The sequence below is a fragment of the Colletotrichum spaethianum genome (genome assembly GCF_022836535.1).
Source record: "Colletotrichum spaethianum MAFF 239500 DNA, contig43, whole genome shotgun sequence".
Classification (NCBI taxonomy): Eukaryota; Fungi; Ascomycota; class Sordariomycetes; order Glomerellales; family Glomerellaceae; genus Colletotrichum; species Colletotrichum spaethianum.
The window spans coordinates 142,566-170,415 of record NW_026054813.1 but is presented as its reverse complement, the minus strand read 5'-3'; the positions used below and the strand labels follow the sequence as shown (position 1 = coordinate 170,415).

Here is a 27,850-nt window from a genome sequence, read left to right as displayed (position 1 = left end):
ACGTCGGATGTAGTAGGCTTAGTTCGGCTCCGGATTTCGGCTCCGATCCCGTCTCAACTCTACCGAAATGGCTTCGGTTCCTGAGAGCCGTAAATATTAATTCACTCTTGTATGGAGGATTTTGCTTAGAATTAGCGTAAAAAGGGCATCTCCGGTTCCATCGGATATCCACGGGTATTTTCGAGACCTTATGCTTATCAACATCTTGATTCCAGCGCTTTATGCTGGACAGAGATGCTGGGCCAGTATTGGGTGACGCAAGGAATCTCAACTCCGAAAATGTGGGGCTCAACTCCGAAGTGCCTTCGTCATGTAATGCGAACAAGGGAAGCAACTGCAAGTGTATTTAGACCAGGTGTAACGAGCACTATTTATTTCACGATACCGAGGTTAGCACGTCGATTCATAAATAGTAACTTACGCACAAAGCGGTCTTAATAGTTGATAAAAACATGAGCAACAACCACGCACCAACATCGCCCCGGCCATCGGTCGAGCCCGATGAACCATACAGCATTTTCGATGTTCGACAAAAAAGGATAATCATATTCATTGTCTCGACCGCGGCCACTTGTGAGCTCGAATCATCATTCTATGCTTTGATTGGGTATTATACTGATCATCCGAGCAGTCTCCGGCTTCGCATCCAACATCTACTTCCCGGCTTTACCCACCATCGCCAGCGACCTCGACGTCTCCGTTGAACTAGTTAACCTCACTGTTACAACATACCTCATATTCCAAGGCCTAGCACCAAGTCTCTGGGGGCCGATTTCTGATGCCAAGGGCCGCCGGGTTGCCTATTGCTGCACATTTGCTGTATTTCTGGGAGCGTGTATCGGTCTCGCAGAAACTCAGAACTACGCGACGCTCGTCATCCTGAGATGCCTTCAGAGCACAGGAAGTGCCAGCACAATCGCCATCGGCTCGGGTGTGATTAGTGATATCACAACTCGTGAAGAGAGGGGTGGGTATATGGGCGTCTTCCAAGCTGGTTTGCTCGTTCCCGTCGCCATTGGTCCAGTCATCGGAGGCGCGTTGGCCGGGTCTCTGGGATGGCGGAGTATCTTTTGGTTCCTGGCTATCTACTGCGGCGTATTTCTCGTGTTTCTCATACTCCTACTACCGGAAACTCTCAGAACAGTCGTTGGCAACGGAACAAGGATTCCTTCGAGCTTGCTTAAAAAACACCCCTTATCCTCTTATCGGCGAACCACCAAGGTGAAGTGGGCATTGAGGGACTCATTGTCAGAGCCCACATCGCCGAAGAAGGTCAACATAACTGGGCCAGTCCGCATCCTCTTCAATAAATGCGCAGCCCCAATCATAATCTTTCTCGCAGTATACTACGCTGTCTGGCAAATGAGCATTACCGCCATGTCAAGCCTCTTCAAGACGCAGTATAGCCTCTTCGACACGCACATTGGTCTGACTTTCATCGCGAACGGCGTCGGCTCCATGATCGGCACTCTCGTCACGGGAAGAATACTGGACATCGATTACCGAAGCGTAAAAGCGAAACACGACGCCGACAACGAGGCCAACAACACTGTTCTCAACGCCGCCATTAATCGGGGTTTTCCCATCGAAAAGGCCCGCCTCCGCCTCATTCCCATCTTTTCCCTTCTCCAATGCGCTTCCATCGCCATCTTCGGTTGGACAATCAATTTTCCACGTCAAGTGCACATTGCCGTGCCAATCATATCAACCTTTGTCACGGGCTGGACTGCCGTCTCGACCCAATCCCTTGTCATGACATACCTCATTGACGTGTTCCCCGACCGAAGCGCTGCCGCAAGCGCCAGCCTCAACCTCGCCAGGTGCTTGCTTGCTGCGGGTGGCACGAGCTTCGTAATGCCGATGGTGAACGGCATCGGAGTGGGGTGGGCGTTTACTGTATGTGTTGGTATGCAGTTGGCGGCCCTTGTGGGTGCGGGTGTGCAGTGGAAGTTTGCCGCGAAATGGAGGCGTGAGGCGCGAAATTAGACTGGTCCATATAGGACCTACGGGACATCAAACACAGGTTCTGGATGTATTCATTATGATATTAGCTAGGCAGGGTAGACAAAAGTTTTAATTATCAGTTCATCGTGTTGCAAAAGTTAACCCCTGCTCCTGTATAAAAAGCAAGCATTGTGACTTGTAACTTAACCAGACATTCCACGGTGGCTTCGCAACCTGAGCAAGCCTCTAGGCTGTTCTGATATCATTTATACGGCTACAATCATAGTATACCCACATTTCAAGGAAAAAAAGATGTCAAAGTGGCTGGTGGGGGCCGCGCCGGCATTGGGTCCTCCGCCGGGAATGTACACCCTCCCACCAACCCCAAATCCAGGGGCGCTGTGCCTCGGCACCGCCATCGGGCCTAAATTTCTCCAGCTGTTCGCCGCCAGATCGTACACCTCCGTCTCGTTAAACGTCCCGCTCTCGACCTCCATGTTCCCCTCCCCGCCAACGGTGAGTACATCTTTCCACGCACAATCCCAGAAGCGAAGCCGCCCCGGACGGTTGGCAGCTTCGCTGTGCTCGTACTCCGCCCCTTTCCGAGGGTTTGCAGATCGAGGACGAAGACATTGGCACCGCGTGGCTAAAGTTCATCGGACCTCTCCTTACGGACAGCTCCAGGAGCGAATCCGCAGTTCTTCAGGCTTACACGACTAGCAGTCACCTCCAGCGGCTCTAGAGAGTTGAAGCCGTCTGCCTGGCCGTTGGTGAGTGAGTTCATACTCCTAAGAGAGGTAACAAAGCCCTTCTCAGACCCATTGATTGCGAGAAGCATCCTGGTGCAGGCTCCTTCTTCCCATGTCAACATTCAGCAGGTTATACAGTCGGCATGGTTCCAGCCTGTGATGGTAGGGATGGCGAGGATTCCCACGGGTGTATTCTACTGAAGTAGCCAGTCGTCATAGTCGAGGAATAAGCCGGGAACATTCGGGTTCCAACATGCGACCTCACTTAACGGCTGTTTGCCCTGGTCTTAGATGGTATCATACGTAACTGCTCGTGTATTAGTGAGAGAAAAGTATCGTGGTGAGATGTGCTTTGTGGATGGGTAGGTAGACAACACGTACGAGTGACCTTAAGCGCCATAGAAAGGATACCTGCCGAGGCAACTGCAGCGGAGAGTATGGAGAGGCGCATTATGATGATCCTTGGGTGAATGATGGCGTACTAAGACCAGCTCTGGCAGGAGAAGAATTCAAGAAAGGAGAATATGGCAGACGGAGGGGCTTGGATTTACTGTTGGACCTTATCTATCCCGGCAGAAATGACAGATCATGATTACTCAGGGCTTGCCAGCGACTGTCGACTGTGCCTGTAGATGCCTATGTGTTATTTGCGCTCGGTTAGGCCCTGTCAAACTCAGCTCACGATAGTGTTTCCCCACCAGACGACATCCAGATGGTCCCGACTACTAACCTCTCCACACCTAGACAAACTCTCTAGCAGCGGCCTGTCTGCAAGCTCGGCGCTCGTTAAGTCGAGTCTTTTTTAAGCTTAGCTGGGTACACCTTCAAATGCCTGAAGACTTCGTCATTATTTCCTACTAGTAGTATTGAACTAGGCAAGGTTGAGACCGGCAGACAAGTTTGGAGGTAAGCTCGCACCCATACAGTCTTTCAGCAGCGGATTTACAAGCTGGCCCGGCGGACGTACTGGACGCTCCTCCGCATATCGCTCCCCGTGCTCTGACCGTTCCCGCTACGGATAAAGGCATGGGGAAGTATGTTTGAAATCCCGAATGATCTGAAGGACCCGGACAGATCACGGACTTAAGGGCAGCCTGAGTCCGCTGTTGGGATTGGGACGCCAGTCAGTTAGATCATGTGACAGCCCTTTTCGTCAATCAACAACCCTTTTCCGTGGTGGGAAGCAGATCCTTCGGCGATGACGCGAAAGCTATCCTGATTTCCTCAAATACCCCAAGAGCCTTCATCAGAGATTTTCATCACTAAAGATGTGTTCTCTGGAGGTCCTTCGTCGTTTGACGGCAATAAATACCCTGGATCGGGCGCGAGAATGGGCCGTCAACAGTAAAGGAGTGATCTGACAAACAGGAGAACAAGAGAGGCCTATCCAATTCCAAGACACCTTACCAAAACCTAACGAAGGGAAAGAATGCAAGCGTATCATGGCGACGTTGCCTATCGGGAACATTGGGATCATGACAGTGATACGAGGTTGGAGAGAATGAGACCTATCACCGTCACGGTCTGCGAGCCCCTCTTTCTGGTAGCTCCTATCTTGGGGGCCATCCCAAAAAGTCTGTCTGGATCCACATGGCGTGTTATCTCAAGTATTCTGTAGGATGGCTTCGTAAGTGTACTTTGGTTGTGACTCTTTGTTGTATCCCACCGCGCAGTGTTTGATCAGTGAGACTGCCCATTTGAACCACTTAGGGGAAGACACAAGCCTATCTCTAAACTTAATGCTAGATTTGTCATGTGAAAGGGGTCTCCGCAAACGATTGTGCAATCAAGGTAGTTGAGGGAACTCTAAGCAGAAACGCCGCCTACCTTTGTAGGTAACGAAGCTCATAGCGGTTACGGCCATTTACGCACATATCAGCTTGGACCTTGCTTCCAATACTGAAGACATCGGACTTGGTCCTACGTCTACCAGCCCTCGATCAGGACCAGCCCTAGGAGACGAGAGCTGCCGAGAAATCTGACACGGGCCACCCCTTCACGAGAAGATGGGGCCGAAGGAAGCCCAAGAGAAGCTCAGCTTCAACCTGGTTTGCCGCTACTACGCGACCCCTGATGAGACTCAACAATGCCTCGTCTCGTTCAAGAAGTATCTGGATCTCGAGAAGCATCAAAGAAGACTTTCAGCATGGAAACTTCTCGCCACAGGTTTCCGTACAAACGGGCCAAACATGTCAGAGAAGGCGGTACGGATTGTTATGTTTGAAGTAAGCCACTTCCTCGAGCTGCTTACGTTGGAAGATCACTAACGCCTTGTAGGTTAGGTTCACGCATAAGTGGATGACATTGGAGAACTTGGGCCTTGCGAGGTACACATTTTCAAATACTGTCCACGTTATCCAGGAGATGATGGGCGGGCTGGCCAAAGCGAGCGTCGAGGAGCGTGGTATCCTCGAGTGGAGCAGGATGTTCTCCTATGGTTGTAACCCTCGCCGTGAGCTTGACTGGAAAAAGGGCTGGGGAATCGAAGCGGTGGGCTACTACTGCCACCCCGGCGACCAGGCGGGTCCGAACGGCAGCGCGCAGAAGGCCATCCAAGAGCTTCTCATCAAGTACATGGAGGTTTGCATCTGCATCAAACACCCCGTATGTGTGTGTGTGTGTTTGTGTGTGTCGCTGACGAACCAATGTTCAGATCCCAGATCCGCTGCGCGGAATGAAGGTATCCTCGTCATCCAGTTGTCGCGCTCTGGAAGAGGCGGGCAGGAGAGTTGATGGTGCAGATGGCAACACAAGACCGTTGTGGAACGCGCTTTATTCCACGTCGGTGCTTGATTACGATCCTCTCCAACTGGACATTGACTTGGCAGTTTTCACCATGAAGAAGGTTGTACGCTGGTACGACGAGCTGTTGGCTTTGTTCAAGGTCGCTGTTCAGTTTGAAGATATCATAGGCCGAGTCGATAAGGCAGTAGATTTGGGCGAGTCCATGCCTCCGGAAGTGGTCAGAGAGAAAGCCGGAGCGGACGACGCGTCAATGACGTCCGACTCGGGTAGAACTCTATGCGGCGAGCAGGATGAGGAACTTGACAAGTTGACTGTCGTCGAGATCGAAGACGCGGACAAGCCGGTGCGCGAAGGACTCGACAGCCAACAGCCTCACAAACGAAACTGGTGGAGGACGGTATTGAACTCGATCGGCATTAGTGTCCGATGTCCGCAGCGTGAGCCACACCCAGCTGACGCGGCAGTTAAACTCCAAGGGCGATCGTCAGAGATCAAACGCGCACATGCACGACTGAGTGAGAACGTTGATGAGTGTAAGAACAGCGGGTCTCTGCTCTACGAAAGATGCTTGCTTGCTGACTTTGGTTTACGTTGTAGTCGCGGCTCAGGTTGACCAACTGCGGGTGCTGGCCAGGGGGTTCATCCTTCTGACGAAGATGCAGATCAAGTGGGCACAGGTGCAGGCAATGGCGAACAGGCCGGGGGTGGACATGATAGAGGTTAACAAAGTCACAATTGTTAACATCATGGAGCTCTCGTCCTATACCCGGCGGTCGAAAATGCTGACGAACTGGGCAAACAAGATCAAGGTGGCGAACAAGGCTATGATGCAGGATGCGGACAGCATTGTGCAGCGCAGCAACCAGTTGGAGAAAGACCTGGATGGCTTCTTCAAGGACCATCGTCGGCATCAGAGCCGTTTTGTGGGACGTAGGGCGTGCCAGATGTGCTTTGCTTGAAGGCTGAGGATGGGCGGGAATGGTGTAGGCTCAGAGCCAGGTGTGATTAGACGTCGTAGGCTTGCAGATGTAGTTGAGGGAAATTGAACATCTTCGAGGAGAGAGTGCCCAGATACAATGTTTCCTGTGTGATGATGCAATGCGTAAGAGGAGACAGGTACTCATCCCACCTTCAGAACCTCGATGTGTCTGTCCAGGTGGCCTTCCGAATAGCCTCACAAAACGGGGCGGCAAATCTGGGGTCGGTTGTGGGGCTCAACGGTCGGTCGAAAATAGCAGTGGAGGCCCAGGCTCCAAGCACGGGCAGACCCTTCATGCAGCAGCAAGGTGCTGAAGGGGCGCACGCTGGCTTGCTGTGGAACCTGGCCAAGCGGGCCAGGTCGTCCCCTGACGGCGCAATGCTGCCATGCCGTCAGAGTGCTGCATCCCCCATCTTATTTTCACATCTGTCTTACACCTCTCGTTGTGTCTGGCTTATCTGACTTTCCTTCCTACATCTGACATGTTTCCATGTGAAAGTGGATGACGACAAAGCGCGTGCGAAAGATGAAGGCGAAGCGGGACAGCCATGGTCTTGGTCATGGGACACGCTTGTGCTGCACGGTTCAGGCGGACCGAAGCTGCTGAAGAAAGATGAAGACAATGATAAATCTTTAAGCCTGGCTAAATGGTGTGTGTTCTCTGGGCCTGTTTGGCCCGTCGCGCTGGTTCGGGACGGCAGACCAGAGACCGGGAACTGCGCGCTAGACGTCGCGTGCCTCTGGTGATTTCGGTCTAGAATTGGCGCGTTCTTCGTTCCGGTACATCATGTGCTCGGTTGAGCTCGGTTGGATGCGATGATCGACATGGCCCAGTTCGCGGGCTGGTCCCAATTCCCATGAAGGAGGACCTCGACATTTCCACCAGCCGCAGAGATAGCTTTTGGGTAGGTAGAAGATAGCAGCCGGGTCGAGCAAGAACAAGTCACGAAAGGGGCAATGCAGCAATGAGTAGGGGCCAGATGCGAAAGGGGAGGGAGAGGCGCACGCAGAGCGCTTCGGTGATCACCCTGAGAAGTCCGGCGCGAAACGAGACGGGACACAGGGAACAAAATTTGGGAAAATTCGGCAGGGACGAAAAAAGAGGGGGGGACTGTGAACAATGGAGAAAGCTGGACGAGGGACGACGGGGAAGACGAAGGAAGAACAGGAAGAACGGGAAAAGGGAAAGGGTGGGTGGGAGGAGGAAATGTTGGAAAGGAGCTGGCTAGGTACTTTAGGTAGGTAGTTTCTGGGAATGGGAATGGGAAAGGGGGACAGACACAGACATTGGACACCGAACATTGGACACTGGATATGGACGTGGAGAGGAGGAAGGGGCGCTGTGATATCAAGCGGTTCGTTCCTGCTCAACGCTCGCTGTGCGTCCGTTTGAGATCGATCCATGGATGGGCCGCGCCGCACCTGCACTTGCTTCGCACTTGCCCCTGCGCTTGCCTTTTGCCGTCTCTGATAAGGAAACCCAAATAGATAGAATAAAGATTAAATGCGACAATCAAAACAGCAGGAGCCGCTTCCGAGCGACGGCCGGAAGTCGCGACCTAGGTAGCCTGGCAGTTGCCCATTCGAGGTGCATCGCATCCAGTCCTTCCTCGAGTCCTCTGCGCCCTTCCTTGCCTCCTCTGCTTGCCTTTGGGATCTTCTTCCCATCACCGTTTCCCCCTCAAAACGAAGAACAAAGCGTACGATCTCTCAATAAGTAGGTTACGTACCAAGATAAAATAAAATCGCCTTTTCTTGAATTTCCTCCAAAAAACTAGAAAGTAATCCATCTTCGATCTGTTCCGACACCGCTCCTCCCTCAAGCGTCCGCTTTCCCCTTGTGACCTCTACCCGCCCGCTTGTTTTTCTCCCACACACCACACCACCACCACCTGCACTCAATCAGCCATATCCCATATCCGCAGTCTCCTCCCCCCCTCGCGCCGCAACACGAAACCACGTCACCTCCCATCTCTTTTCTTCACAACAACACCTCCGCAATCCACCACTCTTCGTCGCAAACTTCATTCTTGCCGTCGCTCATCTCAATAACTCGATTCTACAGCTTCAGAAAGCTCTTGCGCGTCATTTCCCACCCGTTTCATTCAACTGTAAGTGCGCCAAGTTGATACCGTTTTTCTCGACCATCGCGCCATCGCCTCGCTTTGCCTTTCCCCCTCTTCCTCTCATCTCTTTGTCGCGAGCGCATTCACAACCGCCACCTCTGTTTTTCGTCGCATCGCATCCGCCCCGGTCGCGTCAATCCGCTGCTCTTTTCTCATCAACTAATATTTCCTCGCGACACCTAGAACCACAGTCAAAATGGCCCGCGAAGGAACCCGCTCCCAGACCGGCAACTCCAAGCCGCGCGTCTTCCCCGTCGTCGACACTGCTCCTGTTCGCAAGCAGACCACGACGGCCCCCGCTACCGCGAAGAAGCCCAAGACCACTTCCACCGCCTCCAAGGCTGCGAAGCCCGTCGGCGTGACCAAGAAGAAGGCCGCCGCCGCTAAGAAGGGCCCTTCCGTCGCTACCAAGGTATGTAGTACCCCGCTCCCTGCCTCACGCGGCGCGCGCTGTTTTCACGGGATGCACAAAGCCAAAAACCCACGCCTGTGTATTCTGGGCGCTGGCTGGGGGCATCATCGTGTGCGGAGGGGGGCGCGCGCTATGATTCTGTGCTGGGAAAATATCCAAGCACACGAACCTCGCGCGTCCCCTACCGGACGAGACCCTGTTCAAACCCAAATACCGCGTTTCTATCTTCTTCTCATGCCATATTCGAGGCTGATCACCATTCCCGCAGGCAAAGTCGGTAGTGAAGAAGGCCGAGACCAAGGCTGCTGCCGCCACCAAGGCCGGCAAGAAGGTGCGTTGCGCTGCTTCCCAAAACGCACCCCTGACCATCACCAGCTAACCCACGCCCAGGAGACCAAGCCCAAGACCGCCAAGGCCAAGGCCACGCCTGCCGCCGCCTAAGCGTCTTCTCCCCGTCTTTCTCACTGTTCTGTTACCCTTCGCCTCGACGCGTCTCTCTGCCTTCCGGGAGACCTCTTCGAGCCATGCGCCGTGTCGTCGGGGCATCTGGGATTCCACCAAAAACATGGATATCATGACTCTCTCTCTCTTGCTTGCTTCTGGGACTTGCTAGTGTCTATTCTCAAGATACCAACTTGGTTGTTGAGCGAGCGGACTCGGGTTTGCTGTTTGTTACGTCCGGTTATACTTGGGTCGGGTTCGCGAGACTCCCTCTTTCTTCCACTATGCCACGGGGTTTCATGGGTAGTTGTCTAGTCGACTCCTTTTCAGTGTTTTTTTAGGTTTTCTTTTCTTCCTCGTTTGCCACTGCGTCTTTGGGGTCTGTCTGCTGGCCGTTTCCGGGGAAATGACACACGACAATGGTCGTTGGGGTTTTGGGCTGGTCTGGGTTGGTTCGAGTCGATTATATTGCAGTAGGGGCCGGTCAGGGGGTCTAATATATGGTGAACGGCGACAAGTACCACCAAACTTGAAATCAAGGGTTTTCGTCCCGTCCCGTTCCTGCATTGGCGTGGGTTTGGTTGCGGCGTTGGACATGATGCGATGTGGAAGATTGCACTCACCGGACGGTTCTACAGCTCGCGTCACCTCGTCAGGAGCCTCATTCAGGCCACTCTCACCATGCGGCGTAGACGACATCAGCTACAGAACAAGGTGGATGGGCAAGCTTGTATTCAAAAGAATAAAATTTAAACGAAAGTGGTATCATCCAAAGTGTGCGCCACAGCCAGCACAACGGCCTTCTCAGTCGGCCCCCAGGGCGAGGCGAGGCGATGTCCTCAAAGCCTATTGCAACCTCTTTTCCCGCGAACCGTCAGGTTCTTCTCCAACGCCCACCCAACCCCTTGTAAGCCAAGAACCCAATGCTGATGCTCCCCAAAAGTGAACCGATGCGCCAATATCGTCGTCATACTGCCTGATTATTAAAACCCCATCGAAATATCAGATGGGGAAGTTCAACGTCTGCTCCTTCCACGGGATGCCGTAGTGGTTCTCCCAGTTGCGCCCGTTGCGTGGCCCCTCCTTGATGAGCTGCATCTCCCGCACGCCACAGAACATGCCGTTGCGGCCCGTCCGCTCAACCATCTTCCACCCTTCGCGGCGCTGGTAGATTTCCTCCTTGAACCGCTGACCCTCGACGACTTCCCGGTGCGGGTTGGGCGTCGGGAACCTGGAAAAGTGGGTAATGATGGCCTGGGGGAGGGCCATGAGCCGCTCCCAGCGGCGGATCACCTGCTCAAGGCGCTGTGTCCTCTTGCGGTATGCCACGCGCACGTAGGGGTTCACGAACACACCCATATCAGGCTCGCCGGCCTTGTCCGCGACGGTCGTCACGTCCGCGAGGAACAGGCAGCATTCGCAGGCGTCAAAGTAGACCTCGGGCTCGTACCGGAAGCGCACCGGCGCCGTCACGTTGTGTGGGTGGTCCGGGTTGATGACGTGGTGCGCCACAGCCTGCCAGTCTTTGGTCGGCAGCTTGCTGTCCATGTTCTGAACCCATTTCGCCTGCATCGCCACCATGCCGCCCCAGCAACTCTTGACCGGAACGGCGTCCTTCTGCGAGACCATAGCCTTGCGCGAAATACCTTTGCCCTCGCCGGTGAAGTAGGGGAAGATCGGGATGCCGTTCGAGTACCCTTGGGCGTCGCGCTGTGCGTAGAGATCGTACTCGAGGAACGGGTTCCAGTCGTAATCGATCGAGCACGCCGAAAGATAGTGAGCCCGCCCATCTTCGCCGGCGTTGGTGTTGAATAGCAGGTGAGCGGCGTCGACCGGGGCGAAGAGCGCGTCATTGAGGAATAGGATCCTGTCGTACTTGACAATGCCTCCATTGGCGTCCGTTTGGTCCAGCGGGTAGAGTGCGCGGTTGCGCATTTCCGACAAGTACGCCAGACGCTTCAGTCTCTGCGACCCATCGGGCAGGGTCACATGAGGGAAAGCGCTGTAATCGACCTGGCCCTCGCTAACAAGCTTGTGCTTGCACGGCACGTTCTTCTTAAACTCCTCCAGCGCTGCCGTGCCCGGGTCGCCGCTGTCGTTCTCGTAGATGCTGAGAAACGTGTTGTCCTCTCCAATCATGTGTACCAGATCCAAAACGTTCTTTGCCCACTCTCCCCCAGCAATCTTTCCATCCGGGTCGAACAAGCTGACAGCGATGAAGACCTTTTCATTCTGTAGGTTCGCGCAGCCGGACAAGCTGTCCGATACCAAGCACCTCTTCCTCAGATCCTTGTAGTGTTTCGGATGGCGCGTATACGAGGGAAAGAATATCGGTGTCGCGGTGAGAACAAAGAGGATGAGCAGGAAGGTATAGCGGAGGAGGAGCCGAGAAAGAGACCGAGGTTGACGGCGGAACCTTCTCAGCAACGACCGCGGCCTTCCTCGGAGCCAGGCGACGAGTGTCCCCTGCCTCCTTTTGTGTGACACCGCCGCGGTGCCGGGGAGCAGAGGCTCCTTATGTTCGTCGTCGATATCGAAGTCTTCCAAAGATGAAGACGGCCGGTTTTCCGTGTAGACCATGCCGCCGGGTTTCGACATGTTTGACGTCGAGGTCCGTTAGCCGCGCAAAGCCGCCGCACAATGTCGTCGTTGTCGTCGAAGAAGAAGAAAGATCCGTCTATATGATCTAAACGCGGTCAGTGCCTAGTCATAACCACCATATTGGCAAAGGCGAGCTCACAAGGATGAGGTGTAGTTAAATGATGCGCCTTCTGTCGTGACAGAAACGCAAAGCTACAACAGATAGACGGGGGACAAAGTGTCAAAGTCGGCCGTTTTGCAGACTTGTTTCGAACATGCAACGCCAAAGGAGGTCGAACATCAGACGAAGAGTGGAGGCCCGTGGTTGAGAAGAGCAGTTGTCGAGTGGCGGTCCGGGCAGGGGGGCACCACCAACGGCCTTCCTTGTCACAGATGAAGGGGCGGAGGAGAGAAGACAAAAGGAGGAAGGAGACGATGTCAGCAAGCGGACGAAAACAAGCATTGCAAGCACCATACGGGCCTCGGGGGTGAGGTGAAGTAGGGACAAGAAGGGAAAAGCGCCAAGGGCTGGAACGAAGGCGGCGAAGGCGACGACGAGCCAGGACCAGAAAGGAATGGGCGTCAATGCTCGGGTTGAAATTGGAGGTTTGGGGGCAGAACGAACATCAATTGGGGCGGCGCTCCATCAGCAGCCACGGTTGGATGGACCACCCATGGTCGGACGGCTCCACGGCAATGACAGCCACCGACAGGTGAAGGCAGGGAACACAAAAACACTTTAGAAGGGCCATGGTTCCATCGGGATCACCTTGTGGGGGAGGCCTTGATGGCATGATGGGAGGGGGCGGTCAACCTTAGAGGCTGTGGACCGTGGGGGCTCGGCTGTGTAGCGTCGTCCATGAAGAAAGAGTACCAGGTAGGGCAGAGACGACTTGCAGTTGGAGGAGACTTGACTCGGGTTGCAAACAGACGTTTTGGCGCGTGTGCAACGAGCCGTTGTCGTCACGAAGACGCGCGGTGCGGTCCCTGGTATGTTTGTGTGTGGTGTGCGGTGCTGTGCGGTGCTCCTAGGTGGTACATGTGTCTGTGCATCTGCTTGGAGGAAGGATGGCGCGGGACATTGCATGTGGACACGACGAGCCCTCGACGGCCTCGAAACTACTACTGCGTATGTATGTTTCCATCCCAGCAATGGGGCGCATGTCTGGCGCGGAAGTGCACAGGCAGGTACGGATACCTACCGTGTTTGTGGTGGGAAGGTTTAGGGTGCGGGGCGATGGAAAAGAACTGCTTTATGCTCTCTGCCTCCCACTCATCGCAGTGCTGCCCCCAGCTTCAAGACGCATGGTGGCATGCTATGTCGGGTACAGGTTTTCGGTGTTGTCGGACACCCGGCGAAAGAACGAGACAAACAAAAATCAATGGAGGCTTTCCGCATGCAAAACCTGATGTCAGGGGTGCAGAGAGAGCAAAGGCAAAAAAACGCGTTGTACGGAGTACCGCGGTTGAGAGAGGTGAGGTAGGCATGGGTAGGTAGCTTCGGCACCTGCCACCCGTCTGCATGGCTCCAGCCTAGCAGCACCTACACCTCCTTTGTGTCATTTGTATCTTCGCTTCGAAGCTGCTGCCTACCCAGGCAATGTGTGTATTGTGCTCAGGCACAGCCTACAGTACCTGAATGTAAGGGAAAATAGGGGACCCGATGTAGGGGTGACACTGGGGTCGGCCATGCTTGTTGGAGCTGGTGCTGGTGCGGGAGCTGGAGTTGAGCCGCTTGGTTTACTGTGCCATTGTACGCTGTTCCCGCCTGCCCGTTGTTAGTAACAAGTCCAACTTCCAGAGGATAGTGATGGTTGCTAGGATTATGAAAACCGACAGTTGGTCGTGGAAGCAGGAGAGGAAGGCCAAGCAAGGGACAGCGGGAGAGCCCTCTTTCCAGCACCGGAGATCGTAAAGCTGCAGGGGGGGCAAACCTCTGGAACAGAGAAAGAGGAGTTTGGGTGGCAGGAAGGAGCTTTCGACACCAGTCGACACCGTGCTAGTCTCGGAAAGGCTTAACGCTTATCTCCATGCCCACAGCACTACCGTGCGCACGGTCTAGATCAATCTCCTTTGGGCTCCACTCCCTTCCTTCCGTCCTCTTGTTTTCCCACATGTCCCGTCTCCTCCTTTCCTTCCTTCGATCTTTGCCAAGTCTTGGCCCTCCCCGCCAGGCCATTGGCAAATCGCAGCAGCGGTGGCGGCGACGGCCTTGATGCCTGGTATCCTATGGAGCATGGGCCGACCTCATTAATGCTGTGTCACTACATGTTATGTAAGCTTGTTGATGGCTCCCGTCCTGCCGCCGTGTCACTGGTCATCGTGTCTATCCACCCCACGTTGCAATTATGGGCCATTCACAGCATCCATGTCTGTCCGTTGTCCTGATCCGCACCTCTGGGATCATCTTTTTTGTTGGAAATGGGGCCCTCTAATGTGCTGAGGCTGCCTCGTACATCGTATACCCAACGCCCGACTCTTGTCAAGGTAAAGGTCGAGGAAAGCTCACCGCGCCTTCGGAAGACATATTGCATGGCCCGTTGAGATGCAGCCGATGCACAAACATAGTTGAGGTTTATTTTTTTTATTTTTTTAACTGCCCTCCCTACCCAAGACTGGCTTTGCATCTCGCCCTGTTGCCACAGCCACTTAGCGTCGACCTTGCCCAAGCCACTTGACTCGCATCGTATCACTTAGTCAGCGGCCGATGGGCACTCGTTCGCTTCCCACTTACCCCTTCACTCACTCGCTTTTCCTGCTCTTGTAATAAAGGGGCGCCTCAACGACTTCGTTGCACATTCAACTGCCTGTATCTGCCTAAATCACCATTCGAGTCATATCCTTACCTGCACCTCCTCTACAATATTTCCCCTGAGAATTCCCTTTCGGTGCCGGGACTTGACCTGTCGACATTCATTTCGGCTCCGCGGAATGGCGGTGGGTCACGTCCTGAACAGGGATCGCGATTTGCAGCCTCGGACCGGCCACTGTCAGCGCCCAATTCTAAGCGCTTATCCTGCCTTATTGTGTCCTAGCCGTAAAGTGGGATGTGCCATTGCTTTCATCCTCGTCCAGTGGGCATCGTTCAATTTTGTTAATGCCGCGAATTTGCATGTGCGTGCATTCTGGTACCAACGGATGGAAGGCCAGTACTATACGCCCATAGAACAGAGCCTCTCTGCCCTTGTCGCCGTTTCTCCCATCATCTTGCGTTTCGTTGTTGCTACTCTACGGGCATTTTGTATTTTAAATCAATGTTCCTCATGGCAACAAAATTGAAGAATAAGAAGGTAAATAGAACGAAGCCGAAAATAAGACCCAAAGACAAGATAATCTAAAAACGCGAGAACAAGGACGGGAGTCAAGATGGAAGTGGCTGCTCTCGCTGTTTGCTCGCGTTTACACCACTCAAAGAGATGCCTGACTGGATATCAATGCCACGCCACCCAGAAGCTGTTGTGGTACCCAAGTCCCTAGACGTAAAGTAAATATTGCGAGACCCCTAAATCCTTTATGACTATACTTCAGACTACAAAAGGGAAACTGAACAGACAGAACTCCGTATTCCCAAGACACTCTAGGTCAGAAGACATCACAAGAAAGGAACATTAACTATTTGATACCTGAGCCTCCCAGTAGTAGTTCTAGACAGATTCGAAGCTAAGCATCCTGTGCGGCGAGTTAAAGTATTTGTCCGACTTAGCCGCCATGGCTTTTTCGCGACGCGTCCCAAGGAACCATGCGGCGATGGTGAGGAGCGTAAGCCCAGCAGCCAGGACGGCAAACAGCCAGATATGCTTGGATACGATGGAATCTCCCTCGATTGCCTCCCAGTTGAACATGTCCATGGAGAAGATTGCCTAAACCGCCGATCAGTACATTCATAGACCAGCTCAGCTAGAATGGCACGCGAGTAACATACTGCAACACTGGAAAGAGGGAGATAGATCATTGTCAAGAGCGCTATGGTTCTCATCTGTGCGCTTTCCACTTTCGTTTGGATCGCAATGGCGGCGTTGGCTTGCGAGATGTTGGTGTTGGTCTTCGAGTCCTTTCTTGCGATGTGGTTCCACACCTGTAATCCCGAGTCACTCTCATTAGCAGCTGTTTAGTACGTGCTAAACCGGTCGAAGCACTTACAGTCTGCATGGCTAGGGATGTGTTACAGATCATCATGTTGCAGTCGTCAATTTTGTCGTCGTACTCGATCATGATGTCTTCGATCCTGCTCCTCATCTGGGCGCTGATTTCGTTCAAGGTTGCGCCTCTCATGTGATCTCGAGGCACTTGGTCTTCGGTCCTGAGCGACTTCACCTCCTGCTCCACGATGTCCACTTCTTTCAACAGCTTGGATAGCTGACGCTTGACTGCCGAGATGTGATTGATCAAGTCTCGACTCTCCATGCAGAGGTTCAGATGCTGTTGTGCCATTTTGCCCTCCACGTCTGATTCTAGGCCCCAGGAATCTGCAGTAGGACTCGAGTTCAGGGGTTCTGACCGGAGTGTGAACTTGTCTAAAAGGCCGTCGACTACTTCAACCAGTCTTGTTCGCTCCAACTCTGCAAATATCCCTGGCATCAACAGGGGGTGTTGGAGTTGTTTGTCTGCTCCTCGTATCCTTCTCTCAACGTCGTCCATCTGTTGGTTGTTACACCCATACATGACGGCAAAGGTAGAGTCGGTGCTTGGTATGTGCGTTGTAGATAAGGCCAAATCATCTGGCAGACTTGACGACATCCGCGCCGTGAAGACTTTTGAAATGGTTAGTTGAGCTCGTCGGCCGATGAGATGCCACCTGGATACTTACTCATCTCAAGTCCGCCCGACCCTACATTGCGCTCGCGGGCTGACGAAAAGCATGGTACCAGCCTAGAGATTGCCCGCTTGATGTTAAGGGAAATATGTAAGTGTCTGGTAAGTCTTTCCCAGGTATTCTCTGTGAATGGAAGATGTTGCACACTGCCGTGCTTGTTGCCAAAAACGGAAGGGCCTCGACTACACAGACTACAGATAATAGTTAGATTCAACCCTGCCTGATAAGGAGTTATAGTAACTCACACTACGTAGAGCCCTGACTTGCGTGGTCTTCCACTTGGAGTAGTACTAAGCTGCTTATTGTCGTCAGCATCGATTACCTTTGAGAAAGGTCAAACTACCTACAGAGTCGAACCATTTCTCCCAGTCTTCTTTGGTATAAAGAACTTCTTTAGTGCACTGCTACGTCTCGATTAGCCACACTTGAGCTCGATTCTGGAATGGAATGGCTAGTCACTTCTTCCTCATCCAGTTTACTGAGTACCGCTGTCTTCCATTCTCCATACTCAAAGAGCTTCAGATCCGACGGCTTCCATGTTCTACTTTGAACCAGCAGGTCCATTTTATAGCTTGAGTTGAAGCGTTCAAGCTTTCCAGATTCCTGAGTTTGGTTTGTGAGCCCGTTTGCTTAGAAGTTGGCGATTATTCAAGACCACTAGTAAAATGGTGGATTGAAGAAAGGTATGAAGATTGCATGGCTCGACTTATAGGCGCTGTGTAGTTGCCTAACCTACACACAATTTGCGGAATCTCCAAGGAGCTACATAAACACAGGGAAGCTTTCGCATATTAATATCGTCATTTGTTTCTACACTTTGTACTCGAAATCTATAACCCCTCACTGCCTTGCAGCCTGTTTGCTTGCCTCGCAGACTGCCTACGCCGTTTCTGATAAGCCTCCTGCACTTACTCGCCGGTACAAGGACGAGAGAGATTGGTCTCATTGCAGAGTACCTAAAGCCACCGAAGCACCTCTGTCGACATAAGCATGCCGGAAGTGGAGCGATAGGCAGTGTTCATGTAGTATGTGTTGTCGAGCTATCATTGGAATACGCATCATGCATCATGCAAGACAGGGCAGGTGGGCTTCGATATCAGGATAGGTCGCCTGCATGGGCGACCCAACGATTTCGGGGCGCAGAGCCGCTGCAACTTGTGTCGTCGCTTCGCTGGTGGTCTCCTCCGCCCCTCCGACCTTTTTCCCTTTTCTAAATCTGTCCGTTCCGAGCTGTGCCCCTCAAACAAAGCCCCCTCGCCAAAAACGCTGTGAAGGACAACCTGCACTTGGCACAGTGACAACTCGATTTTTGTCGGTCGACATGTCGTTCTTCAAAAAGGCTTTAAGCCAGACCGTTGGGCCCCAACTAAAGACAGACTCAGAGAAAGAGATCACTGGGCAGTCGTCAGTGTCAACGGTACTGAAAACCGCATCGACATCGGCATCGCCGGATCCGTTTCCACACAAGAAAGTGATGAGAGCAAAGTATCTTGACCAGCGCAAGCTAAAAGCATCTCTTGACTCTATTTACGGTGATGGAAAATATAAAGTTCAGGCAAGGCTTATTCTCCGGACTCCTGTTTTACAAATATGAACTAACATCCAACGCCAGGAAAGGGCCAACCGCTACATTCTCATGTTACCAACACCCATGAAAGATGTACGACAAGCTTCAGACCCTACTACTGGACTTATTTTTCTTTGACTGACTTCGTCAATTTTCAAGGATGAATTGGATAGGCTAGAGCAGCGTATTAAGTTGCACTACAATGACTGAGTTGGCCAACGAAATCGTAACTAGAAACGGATAAAACATACCACTCGCCGGATACTGAAGTTGGTTGCATGAGATTCCAGACTATTCCACAAAATTCGCGCAAAGAATAGCTTCAAAAGCGTCCAATCAACCTTTCAGGTTGTCTTCGCAAGAAACCGTAGATCTAATGTCCTGAGAATACCGTATTGAGTCACCTTGTGGCCGACGAGATGTGTCGGAATCTTATACGTTATGGCAGCCACGGTTCCATCGTTCAGGTCTTTGGGCGCACTCCAAGGTAGTAGTCGGATTCGGAATGACATGTTGCCATGAGAGCCTTCATTTTCTTGGTCAACTGGCTGGCTGGTACCCTTGTTGCGCCGTCGGGATCCAACATTCGATCCTTGATAAACTCGAGCAGATCCCACAAGTACCAAGAACAGTCGCGATGGTTCTGCAACTCTTGGATCCACCTGGCCACGGACGGCTTCAGAAAGGCTTTCTTGTCCTTGATAGAGAAGAACACATCGGAATCAAAGCCATAGATATCGCGCTCGCTTCGTGCCTCGGGGAAGGCCCTTTCCACCGCATCAAGTCCCATCAAAAACCATGTGACATATTCCAGCATCACGCAGCCCAGACTGAATATATCAGATCGTGGTGAGACTTGGCCGAACGGTAGGTCGAACTCCGGACAGCGGTAAGTTGCTGTTCTTTCGATATTTTTGGGGTCTTGCTTCGACCGAGACACTTGAGTGTGCAACCTACCCAACCCAAAATCCGACAAAGCTATTAAGCCTGGAAAAGTGCCGGTAGGGAACCAGAGAAAATTCCCTAGGCCATCTATGTTAGGCCACATCTCATGACAGGATAGATGCTAGAATTCAAGAGAAAATACTAACCAGGCTTGATATCACCATGCCTTCCATACAGCTCTTTATTTGAAGCTCTATCCTGTAGATAACTCATCAACGCCGGTGCACGGTCATTGTGAACACATTGGAGTGCTTCGCTGATCTCGTAGAACTGCGTCGCCATCCATTCACAATGGCTCTTGTCACCGACAAGACTCCTATTGTTCTCCCAGAACTTGTTCAGGCTGCCTTCAGCCCAATCAAAAAGCAAATAAAACGTTGATTTTCCAGTTGCAGGATTGGCCACCTCGAATGTAGCCAAAAGCTGTATCAAGTGCTTCTTTTTGTACTGATGGCCAGGGAAGATAAGCGATGAGAGCTCCAGATTGAAGTTAAGAGGGTTATGAGAGGTGAGCTTTTTGAGAGCGAAAAACCCTCGCGGGTGTCGTATCTGAGGAGAGATGATCAGCATCCTAAGGTTTCACGATTGCAGGGGCTCATAATTACGCCATGGTCACCGAAGTCAAAGTGCCCTTGATAGATTTTGACTTTGTACACTTCACTGAAGCCTCCGTAATTGCTTCCATCTCCTTGAGAGCCCTTTACAGTTGAATCAGTGTTGTGCTCCTGCTCCACCTTGTGCTCGACTTCCAAGGGAAAGACATCACTGGTATCCAACACGTAATGCGAGTGGAGGCCGTTCTGTCTTGTAATGTAGGGTGCGTTCAACGAATAAGACCACTGAGAAAACCTTGCGCGGATTTCTGACCGAGAGTATCCGTTGATCGTGCGGTGTCGCCCATGTTTTCGACAATGCAGGTGCGGGTGCCCTTTCCCTTTCCCTGCCTCCTTCTCGAGAGGCAGACATGCATCCGAGACTCCATCGGTAAGCATATGTTGTGCCATGTCATCAGCTAAATCAATGCCAATGAGAACCGCCAGAAGTTTTACACAGGGTGCCAGATCCTTATCAGGCCTTCCATAGTAAATTTCTTGAGCAAGTTTATCCTTGTCTGGCTGGCCATTGAAGCATGATAAATTACGAACAATCGTGCGCACCCGTTCGAGTGTAAAAATTTTCGTGAACTCGACATGCGGGATAAACTTCTTGTCAGGGTCCAGACCGTAGGAAACTTTTGCTTCGTCTAGTTCCCCAGCGATATTGTCGATAAGGCCTTTCTCGTTGAGTGGGTTTATACCGGATCTCACTGGCTTGCCGTTTGTCGATATCGATTTCTTAGACCGAAATGATTGGCCTCTGTCGTAGATCTTTGAAACCCGTCGGTCGTCATCCAGAATCAGCTTGCCTCCCTGTATAAGGTCTTCGAGGTCCGTTTCTGGTTGACTCCCCATAGCTAGAAGCTAATGCCTATGCTGACTGTGTTAGCTGCTGTTCTGGGCTTGATTCTGACGAAGCTCACCAATGAAGATTGAAAAAAGCTGTCGTGACTATTTCTGTCTAGCTTCTAGGATCTGTTGAAGCTTATGCCAACAATAGCCCAATGTGCTGTTTCAAGGTGAATGACGACGGCCTACAGCCAGTGCAAAAAGTGAGGCAATGGGCGGGCTCTATCGAAGTGCGTGAGCAGCATCGACACTGATGAATAGGGCGAAGTAAAATGCCACACCATCCTATGATCCGCGAAGCGGGGCGAGTGAACATTCAAATAAGTTTCTGTATCCTGTGTTCCATTGGGAGGGAGTGTTGTCAGAATTTCTGATTTGCTAGCCTTAGCTATGTTTGAGCATGTCTGCCGTCCACACTTTGCTAGTTCAGGAGAGCCTTGTTATGTCCCCTGGCTTGTAGACGAGGGACTTGCGTCTGTATTCTGGGTTTGTGATGTAGGAGAACATACTGATAAGGCAGAAACGGCAAGGCAACAGCAAATGAACCAAGAATCAGGCAATGGACCTTAAGATGAGGGCAGACTCATGATTGGGCTGGTAAATCGGCGAGATGGAGCGCAGTCCATGCATCGCACGTGCGGTTTCCAGACCGAAGCTGACTCCCCCAAGGGTTAAACGGCCAGCGGGATACCTCAAAATAAAGTGGTAGCCGTAATTGCAGACCACCCTCTCAGAAGTAATCCCTGGCTCAGCTGCAGTCGGACACTATCATTCCGCCTCCTCGTGTGATTACCTCGGTAAAGACGATCCGCTCGTAAAAAAACACATGGCGGGAAATCTTTATGGCAATGAGTAACTATTGTTCTTTTCATCTGTCCTAGCGTCGATTTCCCTCTTTTATCAGCCTTTGCACCCAAGTTGTGCGATGAACATAATGGACTCATTGACTGACATGACAGTTTAATAGTATCAAGAGAACTGAGCTATCAACTTCGACAATTACCGGAATGGTGTAGGATCTGTATATCCGCGAACGTAAGTTGGCAAGCAATTGGCGAGGCACCCCTCGGGGCTGCCGGACTCTTCCCTTACGAATTCACCCAGCGCATGTCGTGTGGGTGGCACAGCCTCAGCGGTCACCGGGATGCTGCAGCTCATGCATTCATTCAATGGCTGTGTGGCACACCATCCTGCGACCGACAGCAAAGTATTGCATGAGCTAAGGCGACGAAAAGGAAGGGCTGGGCCGCCATGGTTCGCCTATTATGAGCCTTTCAATTTCCTTCACGCCCAATAATTATCCAATCGAGGGTGGTTTTCTCAAAATAATTTAGCTGTTTAGCAAGAGCGGGTTACTTGTGGTATCACCCCTGTTGCACGAGGTGGCGGTCAGAGATCCCCACGGTCGGCCATAAGATGTTCATAACCCTCGTCTCTCGACGAAATGTGCGAGATTCCATGGAAGCTGGCTGAAATTGACAAAAGCCCAATAAAAACGCGATCATTCTCTCAGCCATGTCCCGACAGCCGCGGTATAGTCCTTCGGCGAAGGTCCGATGGCAAGACAACCAGGACGGCACTCAAAACGCTTCCATCTCCGCGTCTCAAGTCAGTTCTAGTCAATTGAAGGAGTACCTCGATAGGAATTTTCCGGGACAATACTCTGTGCAGGTTTGTCGGCACTTGGTGATACCATCATACTCAGTGGTCTCAGGCCAAGAAGTGACTCTTTTCCAGTTGAAGCGAGACAAGTTCAATGTAACGATCGGCGGTGGACCAACAAATTGCAGAGTCAGTGTGGAACATAACAATAACTGTAATGGAAAGAACTAACCTTGAAAATTTCCTCCAGTGACTTGGCTATCTGTAGTTTCATTCATCGCAAAAGCATGAGCCAAATCTTCAACAGTGGGTCCAGCCATCTACCCAGCATGTCTGCATCATGCAACGAAACCCCCTGGATATGTTAGGATGGTTGTTTTTGTAATGATAACATTAAATGTTGAGGAAAGCCTCATTCTCTCACGAGAAATCAACTTGATAGCTGGGAATCGATCATGACGATGATGATGATGATGATGATGATGATGAAATCAAACACCTGAAACACATTTCAATGCCACGTTGCATAGCTCAAAACAACAGGCCATTTGCAAGAGCTGCTAACAAGGCTTGATTTAGATGGTCACATACATTTAGGAATCAAATAATGAAGATTCATCCCCGAGTAGTCGCTTGGGCAAAAGATCTCTCTCTGTCAACGCAGATGATCTAAGTACAATGTCACGCATGTCTTATTTTTGACTGTGTAACATTTTGACATTTTCGTTAAAGAATTTGATCGGTATTCGTTTCTGAAGGAGTTATTAAACCACTATGCCTCTTGGCAAGGAGCAACCTAGAATACTTTCTATGTCGTGACCGCACACGGCTCTTTTATGTAACGATCATTATTGCAAGTATACTTAGAGGCACAGGCTCAATGTATACGTGTCTTTTACTTCCAATATCCTAATGTAGATGTACTTTATTGCAAAGTTGATCACACAGATTGTCGCTACGAGTCGAACATGGGATAGGCTAACAAGAAAAAGGTTTCAACCGGAGAACGAAAGATAAGTAAGATACGGTCTCAGAGATCGACTTAAGTCAACTCAGGCGAATGACTGAAGGGTCGCCGTATCTATGGCGTGCTTTATATTCTGCTGGTTTTTTGAACAGTCTCAAAGGTGAGCGTGTCATGTCCCTAAAGGGGCGCAGACTTTTTGGGTCCATTTGTTTCACAAAGATACGGATACTTACTCAAAGCAGTGATGGAAGTTTACAGAGCTGTAGCATTTCATGGTTCATCTTAATCATATGACATTGTTGAAAACGGTGCATGTTTCCTGGTGTCACCACATCACTGCCTTTGCTAGCTCCTTGCGAGATTTGTGGATCAATCGGGAGCCTGGTCCATACAGTGTACCATTATGTATAAGTAGCTGAAAAGAATACTGGGAAAAGAGTACTGGCCGAGTGTTGTAAGTTGCATTTCTGATCTTTGTCGTCCAATTTATGGCTGTTCAAGACAACCGCTAAAGTTTCAATATGTTGTAGGGCAGTGCAATCGTAATGATACCACAAAGTCTGTAAATAAAGTGTTCTAGCTCAGGCTCTAGTGTCTTGCCTAAATCGTCAACTCTTCCACTTTCTTTTCCACTGCTGCCAGAGCATCCATGCTGTCGGTCTCTCTCTTTAAATTAATTGCTGCCTTTTTGTACTTAATGTCTCGCAAAATCTGCTCGACGCCCTTTCTGACTTGCTCTGGAGTCGGCCTTTGTGTGGCTAAGCTGACACCGAGCCCAGCATACACGCCGCGCATAGTGACCTCAATCTTTTCTTCGTTCTCGCCGGCAAGAACGATGGGGACGCCATTCCTAACAGAGTGTGTAAAGGCGCCATAACCGGCGTTTGAAACGAAAACGTCGGTGTATTCGAGAATAGTGTCATAAGGCAAGTAATCCAGAACTCGAACATTCGGAGGAATAGTGAACTCCGAAGGAAGCTGAGCACCCCGAACCCCTAGAGTCACAACAACAAGAACATCTTGTCTGTTGGAAAAGGCTTCAATAGATGGCAATACGAGCTCAGAGTAGTCTGCATTGACCGTGCCCTGAGAGACAAAAACAACATGGCGGTACTTGTTATTCTCCTGTGCTCTCTCGACTTCGGACCACCAAGTGGGGTATTCATAGTCTGGACTAGGTGCCTTGCGCGGCATCACGCCGATGAACTCCACTGTGGGTGGCAAATCAGAAATGGGATATTCGAGGCTGGGCGAGCAGAGTTGCAGCGTGAAATCGTGAGCTGTGTAGCAGTGCCTGAAAAGGCGTTTGTTGGGGATTCTTGTACAGCCTGTCCTCCTCATTGCCTCCTGCCAAGAATCGATCATGGGCTTCATGGGACCTTTCTCGACCAGATCTTGAAGTATTTCGTTCCGTTGGCGACCTGATGGGGTTGAATCAGGGGGCAGACCGAGTGAGACTGGTCCAGTGTCCCGGCTTTCGAGCATAAAAGCAGCGACGCCGATGCCGATGGTCTTGGGGATTTCTGTGAAGCCCTGAGGCAGGGGTCGGCCATGTTTGAAAGGCAAAAAAGACCAGTTCAAGACGTCTTCGATGAAAATAATCTGGCGGCCAGGGTCTCTTGCTTTTAGCAGGGCCAAGACCTCTTCCGTCTTTTGAGTACGTAAATGTAAGGTATCCAAGAAAACCGTCTTCACCTGACCAGCAAAACGCTCAGGTCCGACAGGCAAAGAAGCCAAATCACCCAAGGCCTGGAGAGTGATGTCAGTGAATGGGTTTTCAGACTCAATATATTCAGCCCCAGCTTCTTCAACTTTGCCGTGGAAGTTTGAGGGTGCAATAAAGACAACTTCGTAGCCCTTCTTGAAAAGGTATGAGGTGATAGCCAAGAGAGGGATTATGTGTCCTTCAGCAGGGAAAGACGCAACGAGAATCAGAGGCTTGCTTTCAGCATGGACCTTGGGTTTGTTGGTCGTGTTTGCCGTCATGTTGACGATTTGAAAACTTGGCTAGCTTGTAGAAACATGTATGCCTATTCAAGATGAATGAGCATCTCTTAATCCTTTCTCAAATGTCCGACGGGCTTTTTCAAAACCCCTCCCCACTTAATGGAGCACCTATTCTACAATGTCATTGTGGATTCATGTGGGACACAGCTGGATTTGAGTGGCTCTAGTGGATCAAATGCGTTATGCTTGGTGACGTGACTTGGCAATTCAAGATAAGGCACGAGGTGATTATTGTTATCCATTGACGTAGGTATCCTTCAGATTCGTCTTGTTGTCTCGTGAGCCCGGAGAGCGAAGTCACGCGAAAAGATAACAAACTAGCACTTTGATACCGGTAGCGTAGCAAAGCTTCTTGAAACCCGACAGTGGGAATGCTCAATGCTGACGTGAGATTGCAAATCTAATCTCTGCTCTGAACACATGTGCTAAATTCATTGGCTTTTATGTCATACCTTCTTGGAGATGATCATCATCTAGCCTAAAAAGTTCCGTCATGATTCTTGGCGTAAACAGGCACCCACGTTAAATTTGTCACCAATCTTCGCAACTCGGTGATACGCGGAACAACTTTGATAGGTCAGTGCATTGAAGCCATCGCCGAAATGCCGACTTTAAGGCCACAGACCAGAAGACAATGCCAAGGATAAACAGAAGTTGAAAACATATAAGGTTCCAAAAGAAAAAATGTGGATAAACAGTCTATTTACTAAACAAATTGTCTTTGTATGTATTCATTTTCTGGGGAATTAATTCGTTAGAAAGAATCGGCAGTCATTAGATCGATTCCACAAAGTTTTGAGATGCAGAAGATGAAGTCTTTTCAATCAAGCAGGCTGTACTGATTAGTTACAAATATGTCGTACAAAGTTCTTCTCCACGGTCAAAGTATATGTTCAGCGGTGCCATGCTGTAGAGTGACTAACCATCTCCGTGCCATAGTGCTCGCGAAGCACGAGATCGTAAGCCGTTGGCAACTTGACCTCGGATTTTGGTACTGGGCGGGAACAGCAAAGGGTGACGCGTTATATCGGGTATTTATCACTGATACAAAATTTGAAGGCATTATGCTACAAGCTCGCGATCAATCTAGTAAAAGTATGAATTTTGAAGCATCTGCTAAACCCCTGAAGGTCATGGCGAAAGGGATACATTGCCAGTCTCCCGCTGGCACTGCTTTCTAACTTCGTTAGAATTCAGTTTACAGAGCTGTGTCAGGTGGCTATCATAGCCATGCTCCCACATTCCTCGATTACCATCCATTCAGCTATGAAGTCAATCATAGTAGTACTATGTTAAGTCAACTGCATCCTCTACGTCGACGAGGCGACTGTGGATTTCCCGTCTTGGCTTGGCGGGGCTGGATCAGGGACGGGCCGGGGCCGGGAGGTGTTAAACGCTTGGGCGGAGTGCTCGAGGTGGGGACGTGACCTTTTCGCGAACCCCCCCTTTTTTTTGGTTTGGTTTCCGGACACCCTGTTTTTGAACGGTTGACAACGAGGACTTAACGATTTACCAGCAAGACCGTTTTTTAGCAAAGGCTTGATGATGCCCATTTGGCGAGGAGACACTAGCTAACCCATCGACTACCCATCTGAGCCCAATTCACCAAGGGTGGAGGATGAAGTCAATCAGCGCTTAAGAACGGTTAGAGTTATGTAATGATATAATATGAATAAAGCTACCTCTGTTCTCTAGGTACCTTGATTATGCCAGAGGTACGAGCATATTTCACCAGTGTGTAGATGCTCGCTGCGATCCAAGAAAAACACACAGTATTAAGTACTGACTCAAGTGCGGAGCAAAAGTGGGTGCTGCGGTGGGCTATTTACGCCTTGGCAAAAACGGGGTCATTTGGTGGTTGGTGGGATATCCCCCTTGATTACCTAGCTCCTTCCGATAATGATGGATTTTGACGTTCTCATGCACCCTCGGGCAATTTGAATCTAAACGTACGTAATTTCAAATCTCTTGGCCCATCCTAGCGGGAGCCATCGGCATCGCGTTAGGGCCGTTTTCCGCATTGACATCATTCCCAGAAATATGACTCAAAATTCCACTTGATCACCTAGAGTTTAGGGGCTGAAGACAGTATCATCAACTGAGACCCAATTATTCGTTTCATATGTGGATTTTGAGCTCACAACCTACTAGAGAGAGAATGCCCCGAAGTCTCGACAACAATGGCGCCTGCTAAGGTAAATAAGTAGGCCATTCCAAACTGGGGAATAGACCCTCCTCTTTGCTTATTAGCTCTTGAAAGCCAAGACCTGCGTCGCTCCTTGCAACATAGGAAAGAAAAGATATCCCGATGTGTTCCTCTCTCCAAGATTTGTTCAATCTGCAAATGTTTTGAGGTGGCCTGTAATGCTAGCCTTGCAGACTTATTCATTCTATTCAACAACATCTTTCGGAGTTGAGGTTCCAGTCTAGCAGATTACTTCAGAGTGTTTCCCTGACCAATTGGATCACTGGCACAGAATACAGCTGGACCTGAAGAGCCTCAAAGGCGTGTGGTTGGTTCTATTCCG

At 50.9% G+C, this 27,850-nt stretch overlaps 9 protein-coding genes across 9 annotated transcripts; 5 read left to right on the top strand and 4 right to left on the bottom strand.

The window, feature by feature from the left end:
• Positions 1 to 1,377: 1,377 nt before the first annotated feature.
• On the top strand, positions 1,378 to 1,986 carry ColSpa_11190 (itaconate transport protein; the record flags this gene model as incomplete). Its single annotated transcript, XM_049277402.1, has 1 exon — positions 1,378 to 1,986. The coding sequence occupies one exon, from the start codon at positions 1,378 to 1,380 to the stop codon at positions 1,984 to 1,986; it is 609 nt and encodes a 202-aa protein (XP_049133359.1).
• A 270-nt stretch (positions 1,987 to 2,256) lies between these two features.
• On the top strand, positions 2,257 to 2,686 carry ColSpa_11189 (uncharacterized protein; the record flags this gene model as incomplete). The annotated part of the gene is made up of 2 exons (XM_049277401.1): positions 2,257 to 2,460; positions 2,561 to 2,686. The coding sequence occupies 2 exons, from the start codon at positions 2,257 to 2,259 to the stop codon at positions 2,684 to 2,686; spliced, it is 330 nt and encodes a 109-aa protein (XP_049133358.1).
• Positions 2,687 to 4,699: 2,013 nt separating this feature from the next.
• ColSpa_11188 (uncharacterized protein) lies at positions 4,700 to 4,960 on the top strand (the record flags this gene model as incomplete). The annotated part of the gene is made up of 1 exon (XM_049277400.1): positions 4,700 to 4,960. One exon carries the CDS (start codon positions 4,700 to 4,702, stop codon positions 4,958 to 4,960), a length of 261 nt encoding a protein of 86 aa, XP_049133357.1.
• Positions 4,961 to 5,529: 569 nt separating this feature from the next.
• ColSpa_11187 (uncharacterized protein) lies at positions 5,530 to 6,397 on the top strand (the record flags this gene model as incomplete). Its single annotated transcript, XM_049277399.1, has 2 exons — positions 5,530 to 5,875; positions 6,036 to 6,397. The coding sequence occupies 2 exons, from the start codon at positions 5,530 to 5,532 to the stop codon at positions 6,395 to 6,397; spliced, it is 708 nt and encodes a 235-aa protein (XP_049133356.1).
• Positions 6,398 to 8,739: 2,342 nt separating this feature from the next.
• On the top strand, positions 8,740 to 9,396 carry ColSpa_11186 (uncharacterized protein; the record flags this gene model as incomplete). Its single annotated transcript, XM_049277398.1, has 3 exons — positions 8,740 to 8,955; positions 9,224 to 9,286; positions 9,346 to 9,396. 3 exons carry the CDS (start codon positions 8,740 to 8,742, stop codon positions 9,394 to 9,396), a joined length of 330 nt encoding a protein of 109 aa, XP_049133355.1.
• Positions 9,397 to 10,398: 1,002 nt separating this feature from the next.
• On the bottom strand, positions 10,399 to 11,994 carry ColSpa_11185 (uncharacterized protein; the record flags this gene model as incomplete). The annotated part of the gene is made up of 1 exon (XM_049277397.1): positions 10,399 to 11,994. One exon carries the CDS (start codon positions 11,992 to 11,994, stop codon positions 10,399 to 10,401), a length of 1,596 nt encoding a protein of 531 aa, XP_049133354.1.
• A 3,626-nt stretch (positions 11,995 to 15,620) lies between these two features.
• Positions 15,621 to 16,407, bottom strand: ColSpa_11184 (uncharacterized protein; the record flags this gene model as incomplete). Its single annotated transcript, XM_049277396.1, has 3 exons — positions 15,621 to 15,836; positions 15,899 to 16,051; positions 16,117 to 16,407. 3 exons carry the CDS (start codon positions 16,405 to 16,407, stop codon positions 15,621 to 15,623), a joined length of 660 nt encoding a protein of 219 aa, XP_049133353.1.
• A 2,412-nt stretch (positions 16,408 to 18,819) lies between these two features.
• ColSpa_11183 (uncharacterized protein) lies at positions 18,820 to 19,173 on the bottom strand (the record flags this gene model as incomplete). The annotated part of the gene is made up of 1 exon (XM_049277395.1): positions 18,820 to 19,173. The coding sequence occupies one exon, from the start codon at positions 19,171 to 19,173 to the stop codon at positions 18,820 to 18,822; it is 354 nt and encodes a 117-aa protein (XP_049133352.1).
• Positions 19,174 to 23,915: 4,742 nt separating this feature from the next.
• On the bottom strand, positions 23,916 to 25,301 carry ColSpa_11182 (UDP-glucosyltransferase B1; the record flags this gene model as incomplete). The annotated part of the gene is made up of 1 exon (XM_049277394.1): positions 23,916 to 25,301. The coding sequence occupies one exon, from the start codon at positions 25,299 to 25,301 to the stop codon at positions 23,916 to 23,918; it is 1,386 nt and encodes a 461-aa protein (XP_049133351.1).
• Between the last annotated feature and the right edge of the window lie 2,549 nt (positions 25,302 to 27,850).